The sequence below is a fragment of the Trachypithecus francoisi genome, unplaced genomic scaffold (genome assembly GCF_009764315.1).
Source record: "Trachypithecus francoisi isolate TF-2019V2 unplaced genomic scaffold, Tfra_2.0 Lachesis_group17, whole genome shotgun sequence".
NCBI lineage: Eukaryota > Metazoa > Chordata > Mammalia > Primates > Cercopithecidae > Trachypithecus > Trachypithecus francoisi.
The window spans coordinates 11,307,319-11,323,629 of NW_022681462.1; the positions used below are offsets into that span (position 1 = coordinate 11,307,319).

Sequence of the window (16,311 nt, forward strand, 5' to 3'; positions counted from 1 at the left end):
TACTGAACATTTTTCTAGAAAAGCTTTCCTCTAAGACTGATGATGTTCCTCAGGAAACTTTTGAAATAAAAGTGAAAACATCTGTCTAAAGGCCATTCTAACAAATTTCAATATGACTATCATCTATTTCCATTTTGCAGGTCACTATTCTAAGCACAACAAAGACTTGGTGAATTAAATCCTTGAACTTCCATTTAGGAAAAGAGCCTATCTGTTTCTCTTATTTTGTTAATCTAAACTTCATTTTTCAGTCTCAGGCAGACATTAAGAAGAAAGCAAACGATTTTAGAGACCTATTTTCTTCCATTACCATTTGTTAAATCTGAGTTCAGAAACTTGCTAAGGCAAGAGTAAGCTAAATAATGTCTCAAAAACCATTTAGGAAATAGGCAATTAAAAAAAATCAAAAGTACCACCCTGAGAGGTAAAAAGATTTGTAAAAACTAAATTGACAGTTTTGGTATTTTCCACAGAGTATAAATTTATTACTACTGCTACTGTCATAGTGATTCTTTGGTATAATATGGTCTAGGGATATTCTATAACCCTATAAAAAGAAACGTAGTTCTTTTGGTATAATGGCAGAAAGATGGTATACTTTGATGGCAAGGAAATCTTTTTTTTTTTGAGACAGAGTTTCGCTCTTGTTGCCCAGGCTGGAGTGCAATGATGCAATCTCAACTCACTGCAACCTCTGCCTCCCGGGTTCAAGTGCTTCTCCAATGTCAAGGAAATCTTAGAAAGTTTCAAGGTAAATTTGGTCTTTCACAAGCTTGATGAACAAAGAGAAGCAACCCTCGAGTAACACTGGCGCTTTACTTGAGGAAAACGGCCCTCAGTTCTTCAATAAAATGACTCATCATTCCTTTGTAAATAACCACTAAAAAGAGAGAAATATTGAACTCTATGCAAAAAAGGATTTGAAGGAAAAATATCTTCCAAGTGTGCATAACTATGTTCTTCTATGACTGAAAGTCTCATGAGACATACACAGTAAAGATACTTTATTTTTTCTTTTTTGTGTAACTCTCATCAGGGCCAAACAAAGAATCAAAGAATCCCTGTATCAACCTGCCAAAAATAAGATTCAATACAGTATCTGCGGCTGGGCGCAGTGCCTCCCACCTGTAATCCCAGCACTTTGGGAGGCCGAGGCAGGAGGATCACGAGGTCAGAGATCGAGACCATCCTGGCTAACACAGTGAAACCCTGTCTCTACTAAAAATACAAACAAAACTAGCTGGGCATGGTAGTGTGCACCTGTAGTCCAAGCTACTCAGGAGGCTGAGGCAGGAGAATCGCTGGAACCTAGGAGGTGGAGGTTGCAGTGAGCCGGTATCACATCACCGCACTCCAGCCTGGAGGACAGAGTGAGACTCTGTCTAAAAAAAAATCTGCTAAAACAATGAAATGCTTTCCCTTTGGTTTAAGCCTCACTACTCAGAATAACGTAACAGCCTATTAACATAACAGCCCAGAATCTCTTGTCACTGGTCCTGGTTTTCTCTACTATACCCTCCACACAAACATCTAAATTGTTTCTAAAGGCCCAGAAAAGAGCTCATTTTGTTGCTTAAAGCCAGCCATAATGATGGATTTAAAAAAAAAAAATCATTTTAAGGTCCTTTTGTGATATAGGTTACAGTGAACCTTTCTGTCCTAATATTTAAATTACACTATGCTCATATTCCCAGTTCCTCAAACATGTCATTTGCTTTCTTAATAAAGAAAATCTGTAATGCTTTTCTCTTCACTCTTAACAGTAGCTGGACCCAATTTGAACAACTCCTCTTTCAAAAAAACCTTCTGCAAAATTTTTGTCCCCCTCCTCTCATTATTCCCCTAATACATGGAACAGAACACCAGCACTAGGTGAGAAAACAGAGGTTTCATGGGCACCTAGTAATGACTATTTTGCTTGAAAAAACAATGGAGATTTCTAGGGAATTTAAGAATGTACCATCATGTGAGAAACTGAGGTATAAGAAACAGAGGGCTCAATGGCAGCCCACTGCATCCATGATCAAACACATCATGGAAACGGGAAGAAGTCGCTTAAGAATCTTGGGGAAGAAAGAAAAGAATACTAGCCTAACACAGAGAAAACCATCAGAATACCACCATTTTACCTGCCTCTAAATCTCAAAATTGTAATTTACTGCATAAGCTATATGAATACATGAAAATGTCTAAGAAGAAGCCCATTTAAAGGCATTGTTTTAAAAGTCAGTGGATTGAATATGGCTCCTTCAGGTGATGTCATACACATTCTTGCCTCTGAATGCCATCTTCAGGCTGGGCACAGCAGCTTATGCCTATGATCCCAGCACTTTGGGAGGCTGAGGTGGTAGGATTGCTCGAGATCAAGAGTTTGAAACCGACCTGGGCAACATAGAGAGACCATGTCTACAAAGCAATTAAAAAATTAGCCAGGCACATTGGCATGCACCTAAAGTTCCACCTATGCAGGAGGCTGAGGCGGCAATCACTTCAACCGGAGAGATCAAGGCTATACTGAGCTATGATCATACCACTGCACTGCAGCCTGGGTGACACACCAAGACTGTGTCTCACAAAAACATAAAAATAAAATAAATGGGATCTTTACAGTGATAACTCACTAACCATTTTTCTAGACTGTACCTTTTCTCTGAGCTCCTTACTTACATATCCAAGTGATTACCTGACATTTCTACTTGATGTCCCTCAGGAATCCATCTATCCTCCAGTTCAAATGGAATCCCCCCCCAGTTGCACAGGCCAGCAACCCAATGCCATTTCTGTCTTCCTTCTCCTCTTCATTCCCTACTCCTAAAACCCACAACACCACCAAGTGATGCTTTGACCTGTTGTCCATTTATTTCCACTGCTGCCACCCTATTACAGGGCAACTCCTTCCTGGACTTGCACATCAAATGCTTTACTGACTTTGCTATTTTTGCCAAAGAAACTTATTAGGTATATTAGGTATTAGGTATAAAACAAAAATCAGAACATGTGTTTATCCTCTGTTTAAAATCTTTTAATGAGGTCCACTTTGAGTAAAATGGAAATGACTCACAATGATACAAAAGGTATACATTATTTTGCTCTGCCTACCTTTCCAATTTCTTTCCTCTCATTCTACTCTCCCATCCTCTTCCACATTCTCCTTTCTAGCTGTAACAATTCCTAAACCTGGCTAACTCCTTTTATCAAGCATTTCCCCAGAAACCCTTTCTCCAGATTACTCTATCCAGACCATGTCTCATCTTTCTAACTGGCTTTTCATCCTTCTAGCTCAGATTATATACAGTCTCCCTCAGAGAGCCCTTTCTAGACCAAAGTATTATAAACAATACTTTGATTAAAACAGTATGCCTGCATCACGTTAGGTACTTAAATAGTTAATGAACAAATAAATGGGTTCTTAATTTTACCTTTTTTTTTTTTTTTGAGGTGGTGTCTTGCTCTATTATCCAGGCTGGAATATAGTGGCACAATCTTGGCTCACTGCAACCTCTGCCTCCTGGATTCAAGCGACTATCCTGCCTCAGCCTCTGGAGTACCTGGGACTACAGGCGCGTGCCACCATGCCCAGCTAATTTTTGTATTTTCAGTAGAGACGAGGTTTCATCATGTTGGTCAGGCTGGTCTTGAACTCCTGACATCGTGATCTGCCCATCTCAGCCTCCCAAAGTGCCAGGATTACAGGCGTGAGCCACTGCACCCAGACCAATTTTACTACTCTTAAAAGATTACTGAGGGCCAGGCACGGTGGCTCATGCCTGTAATCCCAGTAATTTGGGAGGCTGAGGTGGGTGGATCAAGAGGTCAGAAGTTCAAGACCGGCCTGACTACCATGGTGAAACCCCATCTCTACTAGAAATACAAAAATTAGCTGGCTGTGGTGGCACACACCTGTAATCCCAGCTACAAAGAAGGCTGAGGCAGGAGAATGGCGTGAACCCGGAAGGTGGAGCTTGCAGTGAGCTGAGATCATGCCACTGTACTCCAGCCTGGTTAACAGAGTGAGACACCATCTCAAAAAAATTCAAGAAAAGTGAGAAAATTATATTTTATAACATTTTATAATCTACAGTTGTATTAAAGTTACTATATCCTCTCAAAAGAGAGACAAAACAAGATTTGTGAAAATGAAACATAGTCACCTCACTATCATCCACTGCTACTTTTCCTGAGGGTGGTTTAAATGATGCAAGCATCTCTAATAAATCAAAAAGAGTAGTTAAATGAGGTTCTTGTAAAAGCAAAAGCATTGGAATGTTGTCCTTCTGAGGGGGTGGGAGGCAAGATGCTGGCAGCTGAACACCTTCCCCTTTCCGTTCTCTCCTTGGTGCACCCAAAGATACAAATACCATCTATAAAAAACAGGGAAAAAAAATTTATGCAGATCAAGCTTTTGGTTTAATAAAACAATGAATCTGAAGTATAAAATCACTTAGAATTTTAATATAACAAAGTAATAAGAGCTATTTTTAAACTACATCTGTGACTATTCAACTGATGATTATAAACAGATCATTAAAACTCAAACCACGTTTTATATATGTACCTGCATATCCTTAAAACCAAGCTCATGAAGTGCTTTTTCATCATAATCTGTTGTTAACTCGTGTCCAGATGAAATCATCCTGACAGGTCCCATGAGGCCTCCTTAAAAGCAGCAGAACATGGAAATGAATTTAAGAATTAATTTATTTAATGATAAGAATATGTAGTTGTAGCAATTAATCACACTACACGTAAAGCTTAAATATAATTCCAACCCTCCAGATCCAAGGTAAAGAGAGAAAACTCAATAGATTAGGGATAGATATTTCTAGAATGTACTAAGTCCTTTTTACTGCCTACACCTTCAACTTCATTTGCCACCAGCTTCCCTACCTCACACTATGTTCAGTCAACTGGCCTCCTTGCCCTTTCTTGAAAATACCAAGTATATTACGACCTCAAGGACTCTCATCTCTTTCAATTCTCTCATCCAATGGGAGCTTGCTCCTTACCACCCAATCTAAAAGCTTCACTTCACCATTAACCCTTTACTCTGCTTTATCTTTCTTTAAAGCACTTGTTAATACCTCATATTTGTTATCCTGAAAGGGAAGGAGGAAAAAAGAAGCAAAGGAAAAAGGGAAAGAAAGAAAGAAAAAAAAAGGAAAGGAAGAATGACAAATTCTCAGTTCCACAAGGGCAGAGGTGTTTTATTCACACATGCATTCCCAGCACTAAAATGGAGAACACATTCAAATTAAGTAATGTATAATGCACAAGTTTTTTGGGGAAAAAAATGATTACAGCAGGAAAAGTAAGCAAAATTAAATGTCTGATGAATAATTTAAACTTTAAAACTATTGCTAAATTTCATTCGATATAGAAAAACTCCACTGGACACCAATTACTTTCAAGAAAAATGAGTGTGGTAATGCTATTGCTTTTCATAATGACATATAACATTTTAAAATTACCTTTCCCTTCACATAAATAAAAAAGGTCTGTGGAAAAAATATTTCAAACACAGAGAAGGAATATGTTTTTCTCCCAAGAGGAGTCATATTGGCAATTTGCCTTAAGCACAATTTTTTTTATAACTAAATTGCTAATCATTGTGTAGCTAAATCTATGATTCTTTCCCTTTCTCATTATTTCTAGCCCTCAATCTTGGCCCTCAAAATGGTTTGACAAACATTCAATCCTATTTTCTTCTAAATTTTCCTACCATTTGTTAACGCAGATATGACATTTTAAACATATCCTAAATATTAGAAGAAGGGGTTTTTCTTTCCCCAAACTGAACAAGTCATATTACTGATTTTCGGTATCCATTCTGTATCATTTAACAATTCCCACACCAAAATCATATTATGGTTTAAATGTTTATATCGCTAGTACAGAAGTTCAACTTTCTATTATCCTTGAGTTTTTCTCCCAGAACTTTTTTGTTCTTTTTCCTTTTTTTGTAAAGTACCAATTTACTGACTTCCCAGAAATTCTAATATTGCTTAGTTTATTCATATAGATAACTTCCCCATAATTTCATCAAATTTTAAACAAAAATTACATCGGAATTTTTGATAGAACATGTTAAATAAATTTACCTAACATCTTTACAATATTCTATACAGAGGCATGCTATTTCAATTTACTCAGCAGTTCAATTACCTCAAAAAGTTTTATTCTCACATTTGACAAAGACCTCATGATATCATAATTTTCTTTTCTTTTTTTTTTTTTTTTTTTTGAGACTGAGTATCACTCTGTCACCCAGGCTGGAGTGCAGTGGCTCAAGCTCAGCTCACTGCAACCTGTGCCTCCTGGGTTCAAGCAATTCTCTAGTCTTGGCCTCCTGAATACCTGGGACTACAGATGTGCACCATCACACCTAACTAATTTCTGTGTTTTTAGTAGAGACAGGTTTGACCATGTTGGCCAGGCTGGTCTCGAACTCTTGACCTCAAGTGATCTGCCTGCCTCGTTCACCCAAAGTGCTGGGATTACAGGCATGAGCCACCATGCCCAGCCAGAATATCGTAACATTTAAAAATTGCTATTGTATGCTTGATTTCTTTAGTGCCCTATTCATCATGTTGCTCACAAATTATAACTGAATAATCTAACAGCTATACTTTTTTACAGTATATTTTATTCATTTATTTTTATTTATTTTATTGATTTATTTTATATTTTTATAAATTTATTATTATATTATTTATGTCACAAATTTGTATCGTTCTGTATTATACAAAACTAGAAGAAAAGTAAATGCTTATAAAGAGTGTGTTCATTAAGAAAAGCTTTGGCTGCTAGATAGACAGAAATTCTGTATTAAACTTTTTTTTTTTTTTTTTTTTTTTTTGAGATGGGAGTCTCGCCCTGTCGCCTAGGCTGGAGTGCACTGGCACTATCTCGGCTCACTGCAAGCTCCGCCTCCCGGGTTCACACCATTCTCCTGCCTCAGCCTCCCGAGTAGCTGGGACTACAGGCACTCACCACCACACCCGGCTAATTTTTCGTATTTTTTTAGAAGAGACGGGCTTTCACCATGTTAGCCAGGATGGTTGGTTTCGATCTTCTGACCTCATAATCTGCCCACCTCAGCCTCCCAAAGTGTTGGGATTACAGGCGTGACCATTAATACTTTGGTAGTTTTTTTTTTTTTTGAGACGGAGTCTCGCTCTGTCACCCAGGCTGGAGTGCAGTGACCGGATCTCAGCTCACTGCAAGCTCCGCCTCCCGGGTTCACGCCATTCTCCTGCCTCAGCCTCCCAAGTAGCTGGGACTACAGGCACCCGCCACCTCACCCGGCTAGTTTTTTTTGTATTTTTTTAGTAGAGACGGGGTTTCACTGTGTTAGCCAGGATGGTCTCGATCTCCTGACCTCGTGATCCACCGGTCTCGGCCTCCCAAAGTGCTGGGATTACAGGCTTGAGCCACCGCGCCCGGCCTTTTTTTTTTTTAAAGACAGAGTCTGGCTCTGTCACCCAGGCTGGAGTGCAGTGACCGGATCTCAGCTCACTGCAAGCTCCGCCTCCCGGGTTCACGCCATTCTCCTGCCTCAGCCTCCCAAGTAGCTGGGACTACAGGCACCCGCCACCTCACCCGGCTAGTTTTTTTTGTATTTTTTTAGTAGAGACGGGGTTTCACTGTGTTAGCCAGGATGGTCTCGATCTCCTGACCTCGTGATCCACCGGTCTCGGCCTCCCAAAGTGCTGGGATTACAGGCTTGAGCCACCGTGCCCGGCCTGTTTTTTTTTTTTAAAGACAGAGTCTCACTCTGTCACCCAGGCTGGAGTGCAGTGGCATGATCTCGGCTCACTGCAACCTCCACCTCCTGGGCTTAAGCGATTCTCATGCCTCAGCCTCCCAAGTAGCTGGGATTACAGGTGCACATCACCAGGCCCAGCTAATTTTTATATTTTTAGCAGAGACAGGGTTTTGCCATGTTAGCCAGGCTGGTCTCGAACTCCTGACCACAAATGATCCACCTGCCTCAGCCTTAAAGTCTTGGGATTATAGGCATGAGCTACCGTGCATAGCAAAGCTTTGGTAGATTTTTATTAAATGTCTAACTTGGTGAGACAATTAAATGTAATTAATATTTGCAATATTAAAACACTCTTAGTCATGATTAATTGCTACTCTAATTAAGCATGCATAAGTTTGTTCCAAAAGAGAACTGCAATGACTAGCATTTTATTTAGCATAATGGCCTGTATTTGATGTGAGATAGGCCAATATCCTGTGTGTTAATGACAAGTGTTATGGTCTGAACATAGGTGTTCCCCAAATTCGTATGTCAAATCCTAATTACCAAGGTGATGATATTTTGGAAGTGGGATCTTTCTGAGGTTATTAGGTATTAGGCAGAGTCCTCCATCAATGGGAGTGATGTCTCTACAAAAGAGGTCGAAAGGAGCTTGCTTGAGCCTTTTACCACATGAAGACACAGCAATAAAGCACCATCTATGAGAAAGCTGTCACTAGACATTGAATATGCTGGCACCATTATCTTGGAATTCCCAGGTTCCAGACGATGAGAAATAAATTTCTTTTGTTTATAAGCTATCCCATTTATGGTATTTTTATATAGCATGCTGAATGGACAATGACAACATATTAATGTTGACTATTATGGCTGAATTGGATTTTATACATTGAGCTGCTTTCTATCTTTTATTATTTTTGAGAAGATCTTTTTAACATAAGAGCTACTTATTCCTTATCAGTTCTAAACAGAATTTTTACCTTTTAAAAAATTTAATGTTTCAAGACAAAATGAAATCTTAAAAACTCTTGATTTCTAATTGAATACTGAAAACACACATGTAATCTTTCCCCTTTACAACTCCAATAAAATAAATTTTAAAAATTTTACAGGGATAGGACGGGTGTGGTGGCTCACGCCTGTAATCCCAGCACTTTGGGAGGCTGAGGTGGGTCGATCATGAGGTCACGAGTTCGAGACCAGCCTGGCCAGTACGATGAAACCCTGTCTCTACCAAAAATATAAAACTTAGCAGGGCGTGGTGGCACGCACCTGTAGTCGCAGCTACCTGGGAGGCTGAGGCAGAAAAATCGCTTGAACCTGAAGGCAGAGGTTGCAGTGAGCTGATATGGCACCACTGCACTCCAGCCTGGGCAACAGTGTGAGACTCAAGGAAAAAAAAAAAATTTACAGACATAAACTGACAAGGAGAAAAAAAGGAGATCATACGAATAAAGTTTGCAAGATGACCACAAAATAAACTCGTGATGAACAGTAAGCCCCAAAAAAAGATACATCACAAAACGATTTAGCGTAAGAGTAAGATCAACATCTAACCCTCACACACAAAAAACAAAAGAAGAAAGAAAAGGAACAGTGCCTCAGAAATATGCAACACCTTAACTAACAGCCTAGAAACATTATAGGCTCAGAAATTAAAAGGGTAAGGAGAGAAGAAAAAGAGAAAAAAAATGAAGCACTATATAATTGCTAACCTTTTCTAAGTTTGATAAAAGTTATAAACTCACAGATCTGAGAAGGTAAACTAAACCCAGATCTCAAACACAAAGAAAGGCACACTCATAATCAAAATGCTGAAAACCAATGTTAAAGAAAAAGCTTTATATCCTTTTTCTTTCCTCCGTCGTCAGCTTTAAAGGACAAAAGACAAGGAAAGCCACCGACTCAGGTCACAAACTTTGCAAGCCAAATATTAACAGAACAACAATTTTAAAGTTCTGAAAGAGGATAAAAAACCTCATGACCTAGAATTCGATGTCCAGTGAGAATACTCATCAACAATGAAGGCAAAATAAACATTTTTAAATAAACTTTTTTCTCGACAAAAGCTTGAGAAAATTTGTCACCAGAACACCTAGCATACAAAGCTTTAACGGAAGTTTATTATAAAGAAGGGGAAGAGATCCGGCACAGTGGGTCATCCCTGTAATCCTAGGACTTTGGGCAGCCAAGGTGAGAGAATCGCTTGAGCCCAGGAGTTCAAGACCAGCCTGGGCAATATGGCAAAACCCTGTCTCTACAAAAAATACAAAAATCAGCTGGGCATGATGGCTAGCACCTGTAGTCCCAGCTACTCAGGAGACTGAGGTGGGAGGATCACCTGAGAACAGGAGGTTAAAGCTGTGGTGAACTGTGATTATGTCACCTCACTCCAGCCCGGGTGACAGAGTGAGACCCTGTCTCAAAAAATAAATAAATAAAAACAAAATAAAATAACAGAAAGAAAGGGGGAAAAGAAACCAAAGAGAAACTTAGATCTATGCACAGGAATGCAAAGTGTCAGAAGTGCTAAATATGTGCTAAAAAAGAAACTGAAGAGATGGGACAAATAGAAAATATTTACATTGAATGTAAATAATCTAAACACTAAAATGTAGACACCAACAGAATGAACAAAAAAAAGCAAAATTCAACAATTAAGCAAAATGTTAATCTCAAAAAGGTATTTTAACTTTAAAAATAGGCATATTTTTTCAGAGAAAAAAGAGCTCTTAGATATTGAAAGTATGACAGTAGAAATGAAAAACTCAGTAGAAAGACTGCAAAATAATGAGAACATCTCTCAGGAACTTGAGTTAAAACTTATAAAAAGAAACATAGAAATTAGAGAGAGTCTTAGAGACGAAACATCTAGATAATGGATAGGTTCCATAAACAGAAAATGATAAAACAGAAGACAAGAAATACATGAACCATCTCAAGAAAATTTCTCCAAACTGAAAAACATAATCTGCCAAACCGAAAGGGCCCAATGCTAAATAACTAAATACATAAATACTGAAGCACCCATCACAATCATTGAAAAAAGACCTATACTCAGGTCCAGAACACTAAGAAAAAGGTGAACACTGATTAATGTCTATAAGAAAAAATACTGCATGTTAGCTGGGCATGGTGGCTCATGCCTGTAATCCCAGCACTTCGGGAGGCCTAAGTGGGCAGAAAGCTTGAGCTCAGGAGTTTGAGACCAGCCTAGGCAACATGGTGAAACCCTGTCTCTACTAAACATACAAAAAATTAGCCGGGGATGGTAGCACCTGCCTGCAGCCCCAGCTACTTAGAGGGCTGAGGTGGGAGAATCACTTGAACATGAAGGTTGCAGTAAGCCATGATCGTGCCACTGCACTCCAGCCTGGGTGACAAAAAGAGACTATCTCAAAAAAAAAAAAAAAAGACATACTGTATGTAAAAAATATCAGAAATAAGAATGGCTTCAGAATTCAACAGCAACAATGAAAGCAAGAAACAATGGAGAAGCACCTCTAAAATTTTGCAACAAAATTATTTCCAACTTAAATTCTATACCCAGCTAATTTATCATTTGGGTATGAAAACATGAGATACATATTATTAATCATGCAGGGAATAAAAAACATTACCCTGTCAATCTTATCACAAGAAACCACTGAAGAGAACACTCCCTTGTATTCCAGAAACACACACACACACAGTCAACCAATAACAAGAAAGGTATGGATAATGGAAACAGAATACCCAACATAGGAGAGAAGAGAATCACCAGAAGGATGATAAAAGATATCACACAATGACTGCTGTGCACCAAATTTGGAGGACAATTAGTAAGATCAGTGTGACTTTGGAGAAACGCATTGAGGGTTATCATGACCAAGACCCCTGCTGCCACTGTACTATCTTCTCTATGTTACAAAAGAATGGACAATGAACCTGGTCCAGATTCTTATCTGTACGTGGACTGTCTTTACCAAGTGCTAGGGAGGTTCCTGCTCTCACCTCCATGTACTACTGCTTGAATCAGCAGAGGACATTCATTTCATCCTACAGAAGAAATTCTGCTTTGACCTACTCCTGAGAGTTATCGTAGATCATGAAGAGCTTAGAAAAAGAAAATACAAATTCTATGAAAACATTTCTGTTGGATATTCCAGTATGTTTATCAACAGTATAGCAATAGGATATGTCTTAACTGTGCTGAGATTTTTGAGAACTTTCCCACTGATATCCCCAAATTAGGCTATACATATCTGTAGGGAATGTTTATAACTTGTCATCTTCTGCAATCCTGTATCTAATAGTAGCCATATGTCCCTTTTTTTTATCCACTAGGTTTGTGGTTGCTAAACTGTTTCACAAAACTAAATAAAAACACATACGTGGAGGTAAAGCTATAAACAACACTAAAAAAACAAATTCAAAAATCAAGACAGTGTTAAGGAGAAGTGGAAATTATGTTATTGGGTAGGGACACAATAGTAGCTTCTACTAATGTTCCAGTTCTTAACCTGCATGGTAGGTACATGGATTTTCACTTTATTATTTTCATAAACTTTACGCACAATACATTTCAACCTAATGAAAGTTGATACATTTGGATTCAGAAATTCCATAATGAGGTATTTATCCAACATACATGAAATAATGCAGAGACAAAGATACTCTCTTTCACATTGTTTGTAACAGCAAAATAATGAAAACAATCTAAATGTCCATTAGTAGAGAACAGGGAAAATGAATCAAGTTATTACTATATAGTGAACTACGCAGATCTCAAAAAGAATGAGGTAACTTTCTACATGAACTAACATAAAGTGTTTTCTAAGATAATGATATGCCCTATAAGCAAATAGAACAGTAAAGATGGAATTCTACCATTTGTGTTTTAAATATACGTGTTTGTGTGTGTGTGTGTGTGTGTATATATATATTGTTACGTTTTATCTTAGTATCTCTGGAAAGAGATCAGAAACATATATATTAGATATGAGAAATATATATATATTAGGCCTACGTGAAAAATTTCTTAAGATACTTTTGGTAGGCAAGGAGAGATGCACAGGTGAGACATCAAAGTGTGTTATTTTTATATACTCAGAAAAAATGAAAATGAAATATATGAAAAAAACTATTGGGTTAAAGTGGATGAGTAGTATATGGAAATTTAAATTTACCAAAAATTCCCAAATTGCTTATGAAATAAATTTCAAGAATTATTATTTTTTATTTTTTTTTTATTTTTTTGAGATGGAGTCTCACTCTGTCACCCAGGCTGGAGTGCAGTGGCCGGATCTCAGCTCACTGCAAGCTCCGCCTCCCGGGTTTATGCCATTCTCCTGCCTCAGCCTCCCAAGTAGCTGGGACTACAGGCGCCCACCACCTCGCCCGGCTAGTTTTTTGTATTTTTTTTTAGTAGAGACGGGGTTTCACCAAGTTAGCCAGGATGGTCTCGATCTCTGGGCCTCGTGATCCGCCCGTCTCGACCTCCCAAAGTGCTGGGATTACAGGCTTGAGCCACCGCGCCCGGCCCATTTCAAGAATTATTTTATGGTCACATCAAAAGTCTAAAATAGAATTTTTTGAGAAACAAAAGAATTTTTTGCAAATAGCATCTGAAGCAACTCTCAACAGCTTCTTATCTAAGAATGAATGGTACTAAAGGGAGGGGAGGGTGAGGGGAACCATGAACATGGATGGTGGACCTTCAAAGTAAAACTTCAAAGAACAAAGTTTGAATTTTTTTGTTCTCTCTGAAAACTCATGCTGAACATTAGTTTTCAATGCAACAGGTTTTAGAGGTGGGGCCTTTGGAGAGGCCATGAATGAATTAATGATATTATAAAAGGGTCTGATGGACGGAGTCTGTTCCTTTTTCACCCTTTCACCCTCTGCCTGTGAGGAGGCAGCATTCAAGCTGCCACTTTGAAAGCAGAGAGGAGCCCTCACCAGATGCTGGTACCCTGATCTTGGACTTCCCAAATTCTGTTCTTTACCTAGTTTGTAGTATTGTTATAGCAACACAAGACAAACCAAGACAGTTGCTATATGATACAACCAAGAAAAGAAAAGAGAAGAGAGAAAAGAGAAAGAAAAAGAAAAAGAGAGAAAGAAAGAAAGAGAGAAAGAGAAAGAGAAAATTTGAATTGAAAGGCTTACCAGGAAACTCTCCTTTTCGGTTGCTTTGACCAAACTCCTGAAGCTGAGCTTGTTGGTTTATTTGTTCTTTCTGTAAATTTTCATACCAATGAGTTACTTCAGCCCTAAGATCTGCTACCTGGTCACTAGGATACATTTCAATAGTCATCTGAAATATGAGATGCAACCAATTTAAAAATACAAAAAGAACATATATTTGACCTGGGAAATGTTATCAACTTCGAAATTAAAACTATGTAAGTACCTTGTCAGGAAGTCCAGCTGGCTGGCATACAACCCTTAGCGGCAGAGACTGTTTGTCACTCAGTGCTTTCAAATGACTACTAATACCAGTGCCTTCAATTTGCCACTGTCTCAGATGATATGCAAACCTAAAACACGACAACAAACAACAAATAGAAAGGATACCATTTTATGCCATTTTAAACCATTTTAATGCTATGCAAGCTTTTATCATCTTACAGACTGGAAAAGTCCAAAAGAAGTTTTAAGTTCATTCCAATTTATTCTACAGCAACAAATTTAAGTTCAGATTCATCACACTGAATCAAAACTAAACGCATAATAACAGCTAAGAGCTCCTAACAAAATAGTCACCAAGAGAAATTACTGAGGAAAAAAAAAAAATCTCCTTAAGGCCAGGTTTTTTTTGTTTGTTTGTTTTTTGTTTTAAATAGAGAGAACAGAAATATTAGTAGGAGAGTCAGGAGGAATTAAAAAAAAAAAAACTAATCCAGTAAATGAAATAGCAAGCTGTGATTCCTATATTCAGAAGGAAAAAACATATTAAGAAAAATTTTTCGGGGACAGAAACATTCTAGTAAATATATACTAACCAGCCTAATAGAATTTGAGAGTCAATTCATGGCTGTTAAAATTATAAAGTGAATTACAAAGACCTGTATTTCAAAGGAAACAGGCACCTAGCATGATAATCACTAAACACGTGTCAATTTTCTAACTAATTTTCAGACGTGGAAGACAGGATCCAAGGTACCTGAATTTAGTTAAAATAAAAAAAATTTTAAAAGTCTAAAACTAATCAGCAAATTTGGAATAGAAGGATAAAAAGTGAGGGAATGAATGAACTTGTCTAATTTCCACATGATCTGATGTATGAGCAAAAGAGTAATCTTAAAACAATGTTTCCTGCTACATACTGAAGATCAGAGTTTCTCCACAGTGGCACTACTGACATTTTAAGCCCAATTAATAATTTGTTGTTATCAGAAGGCAGAGATGAATTAGGGTGAAGGACGCTATATCTCATGCTCTCATATTCAACAGCATCTCACCAGATACCAATAACATGCTCCCTTGCTGTGATAATCAGAAGTGTCTCCAGGGATTATATACTACATTTTGGGAAACAAAAACATTTCTGGCTGGAACCACTATTTAAAATTATAACTTTTTCTCTTTTTAAAAAGAAAACAATTTAAGACATTATTGTTTATTCCCTTAATATACAGAACACACAAAAAAATTCTATTTTTCAATCTACAGATGTTAGGCAATCTTCAATTAATAATAGCACTAACCACATCAAGAACAAAATTTTGCATGAAAAATACGTAGGTAAATTTTTTTTGACTACTGCTTAGTTTTGTGACTGTTCAATTTTATCCATATCCTAGTTATTCTACTAGTAACAAAACATTTTTATATAAACTATTGAACATCAACATTAACTTTCAGCAAAAACATGAACAAATAAAAAGATATCAAGAACATAATTTTTTTTTCACAACTCAGTTAGAAAAAAATCTGTACATCTGAGAAGGAATTTTTGGACTTAAATTCATTAAATTTACAAAACCACCACTGAACACTCAAAAAACGAGTAATTTTTAAAGACTTAAAGTACTTATTTTAGACATTGGTAATATTGTGCAAGGACTAAGGGTGTGAATCGACAGGCCCTTATTGGTTTGTTGTCTGTAGATCCTATAGCATAGGAAAAATTCTGTAAGTATGGGTATCATTAACAGTAACTATCTCCACGAGGAAGACAGCAGTTACAGAGGACTTTCGTTTTCTACATCATAGTGTAATATCTGAATTTTATAATATATATTAATTTGTATAAGATACACCACCACATTTGCTCTTTTTAACATTTTATCTTTTTAAGTGGTTAAAGTTATAAGGCAGTATAAAGTTTCTGTGCAAAAAAATGAGTTCCCTTCCACATTCATAAAAAACACAAGGAATTCTTTAAGCGGAATTTCCATGAATTGCAATCTTAATCAAAATAAAGAATTTCATAATGTCCAAATGTTTCAAATCATGGAAGCATGTTATTTATAAGGAATGTATAAAATATCTTTATTATGCAATATTTCTTGATACTTTAAAAATGTCAATAAATATCAATTGTATCACTTTTCAATATC

General features: G+C 37.4%; 1 protein-coding gene across 5 annotated transcripts in view; it reads right to left on the bottom strand.

The window, feature by feature from the left end:
* USP34 (ubiquitin specific peptidase 34) overlaps positions 1 to 16,311 on the bottom strand; it is a 288,549-nt gene that overhangs the window by 114,573 nt on the left and 157,665 nt on the right. For all 5 annotated transcript variants that reach the window (XR_004443955.1, XR_004443956.1, XM_033239152.1 and 2 more), the window contains exons 26-29: positions 14,160 to 14,286; positions 13,916 to 14,063; positions 4,556 to 4,656; positions 4,152 to 4,361 (exon numbers count right to left, since the gene is read on the bottom strand). Coding sequence is in view for 3 of the 5 variants with exons in the window: in XM_033239152.1 (XP_033095043.1) it covers positions 4,152 to 4,361; positions 4,556 to 4,656; positions 13,916 to 14,063; positions 14,160 to 14,286 (586 nt within the window). In the remaining 2 variants the exon portion in view is untranslated. The remainder of the gene's footprint in view (positions 1 to 4,151; positions 4,362 to 4,555; positions 4,657 to 13,915; positions 14,064 to 14,159; positions 14,287 to 16,311) is intronic.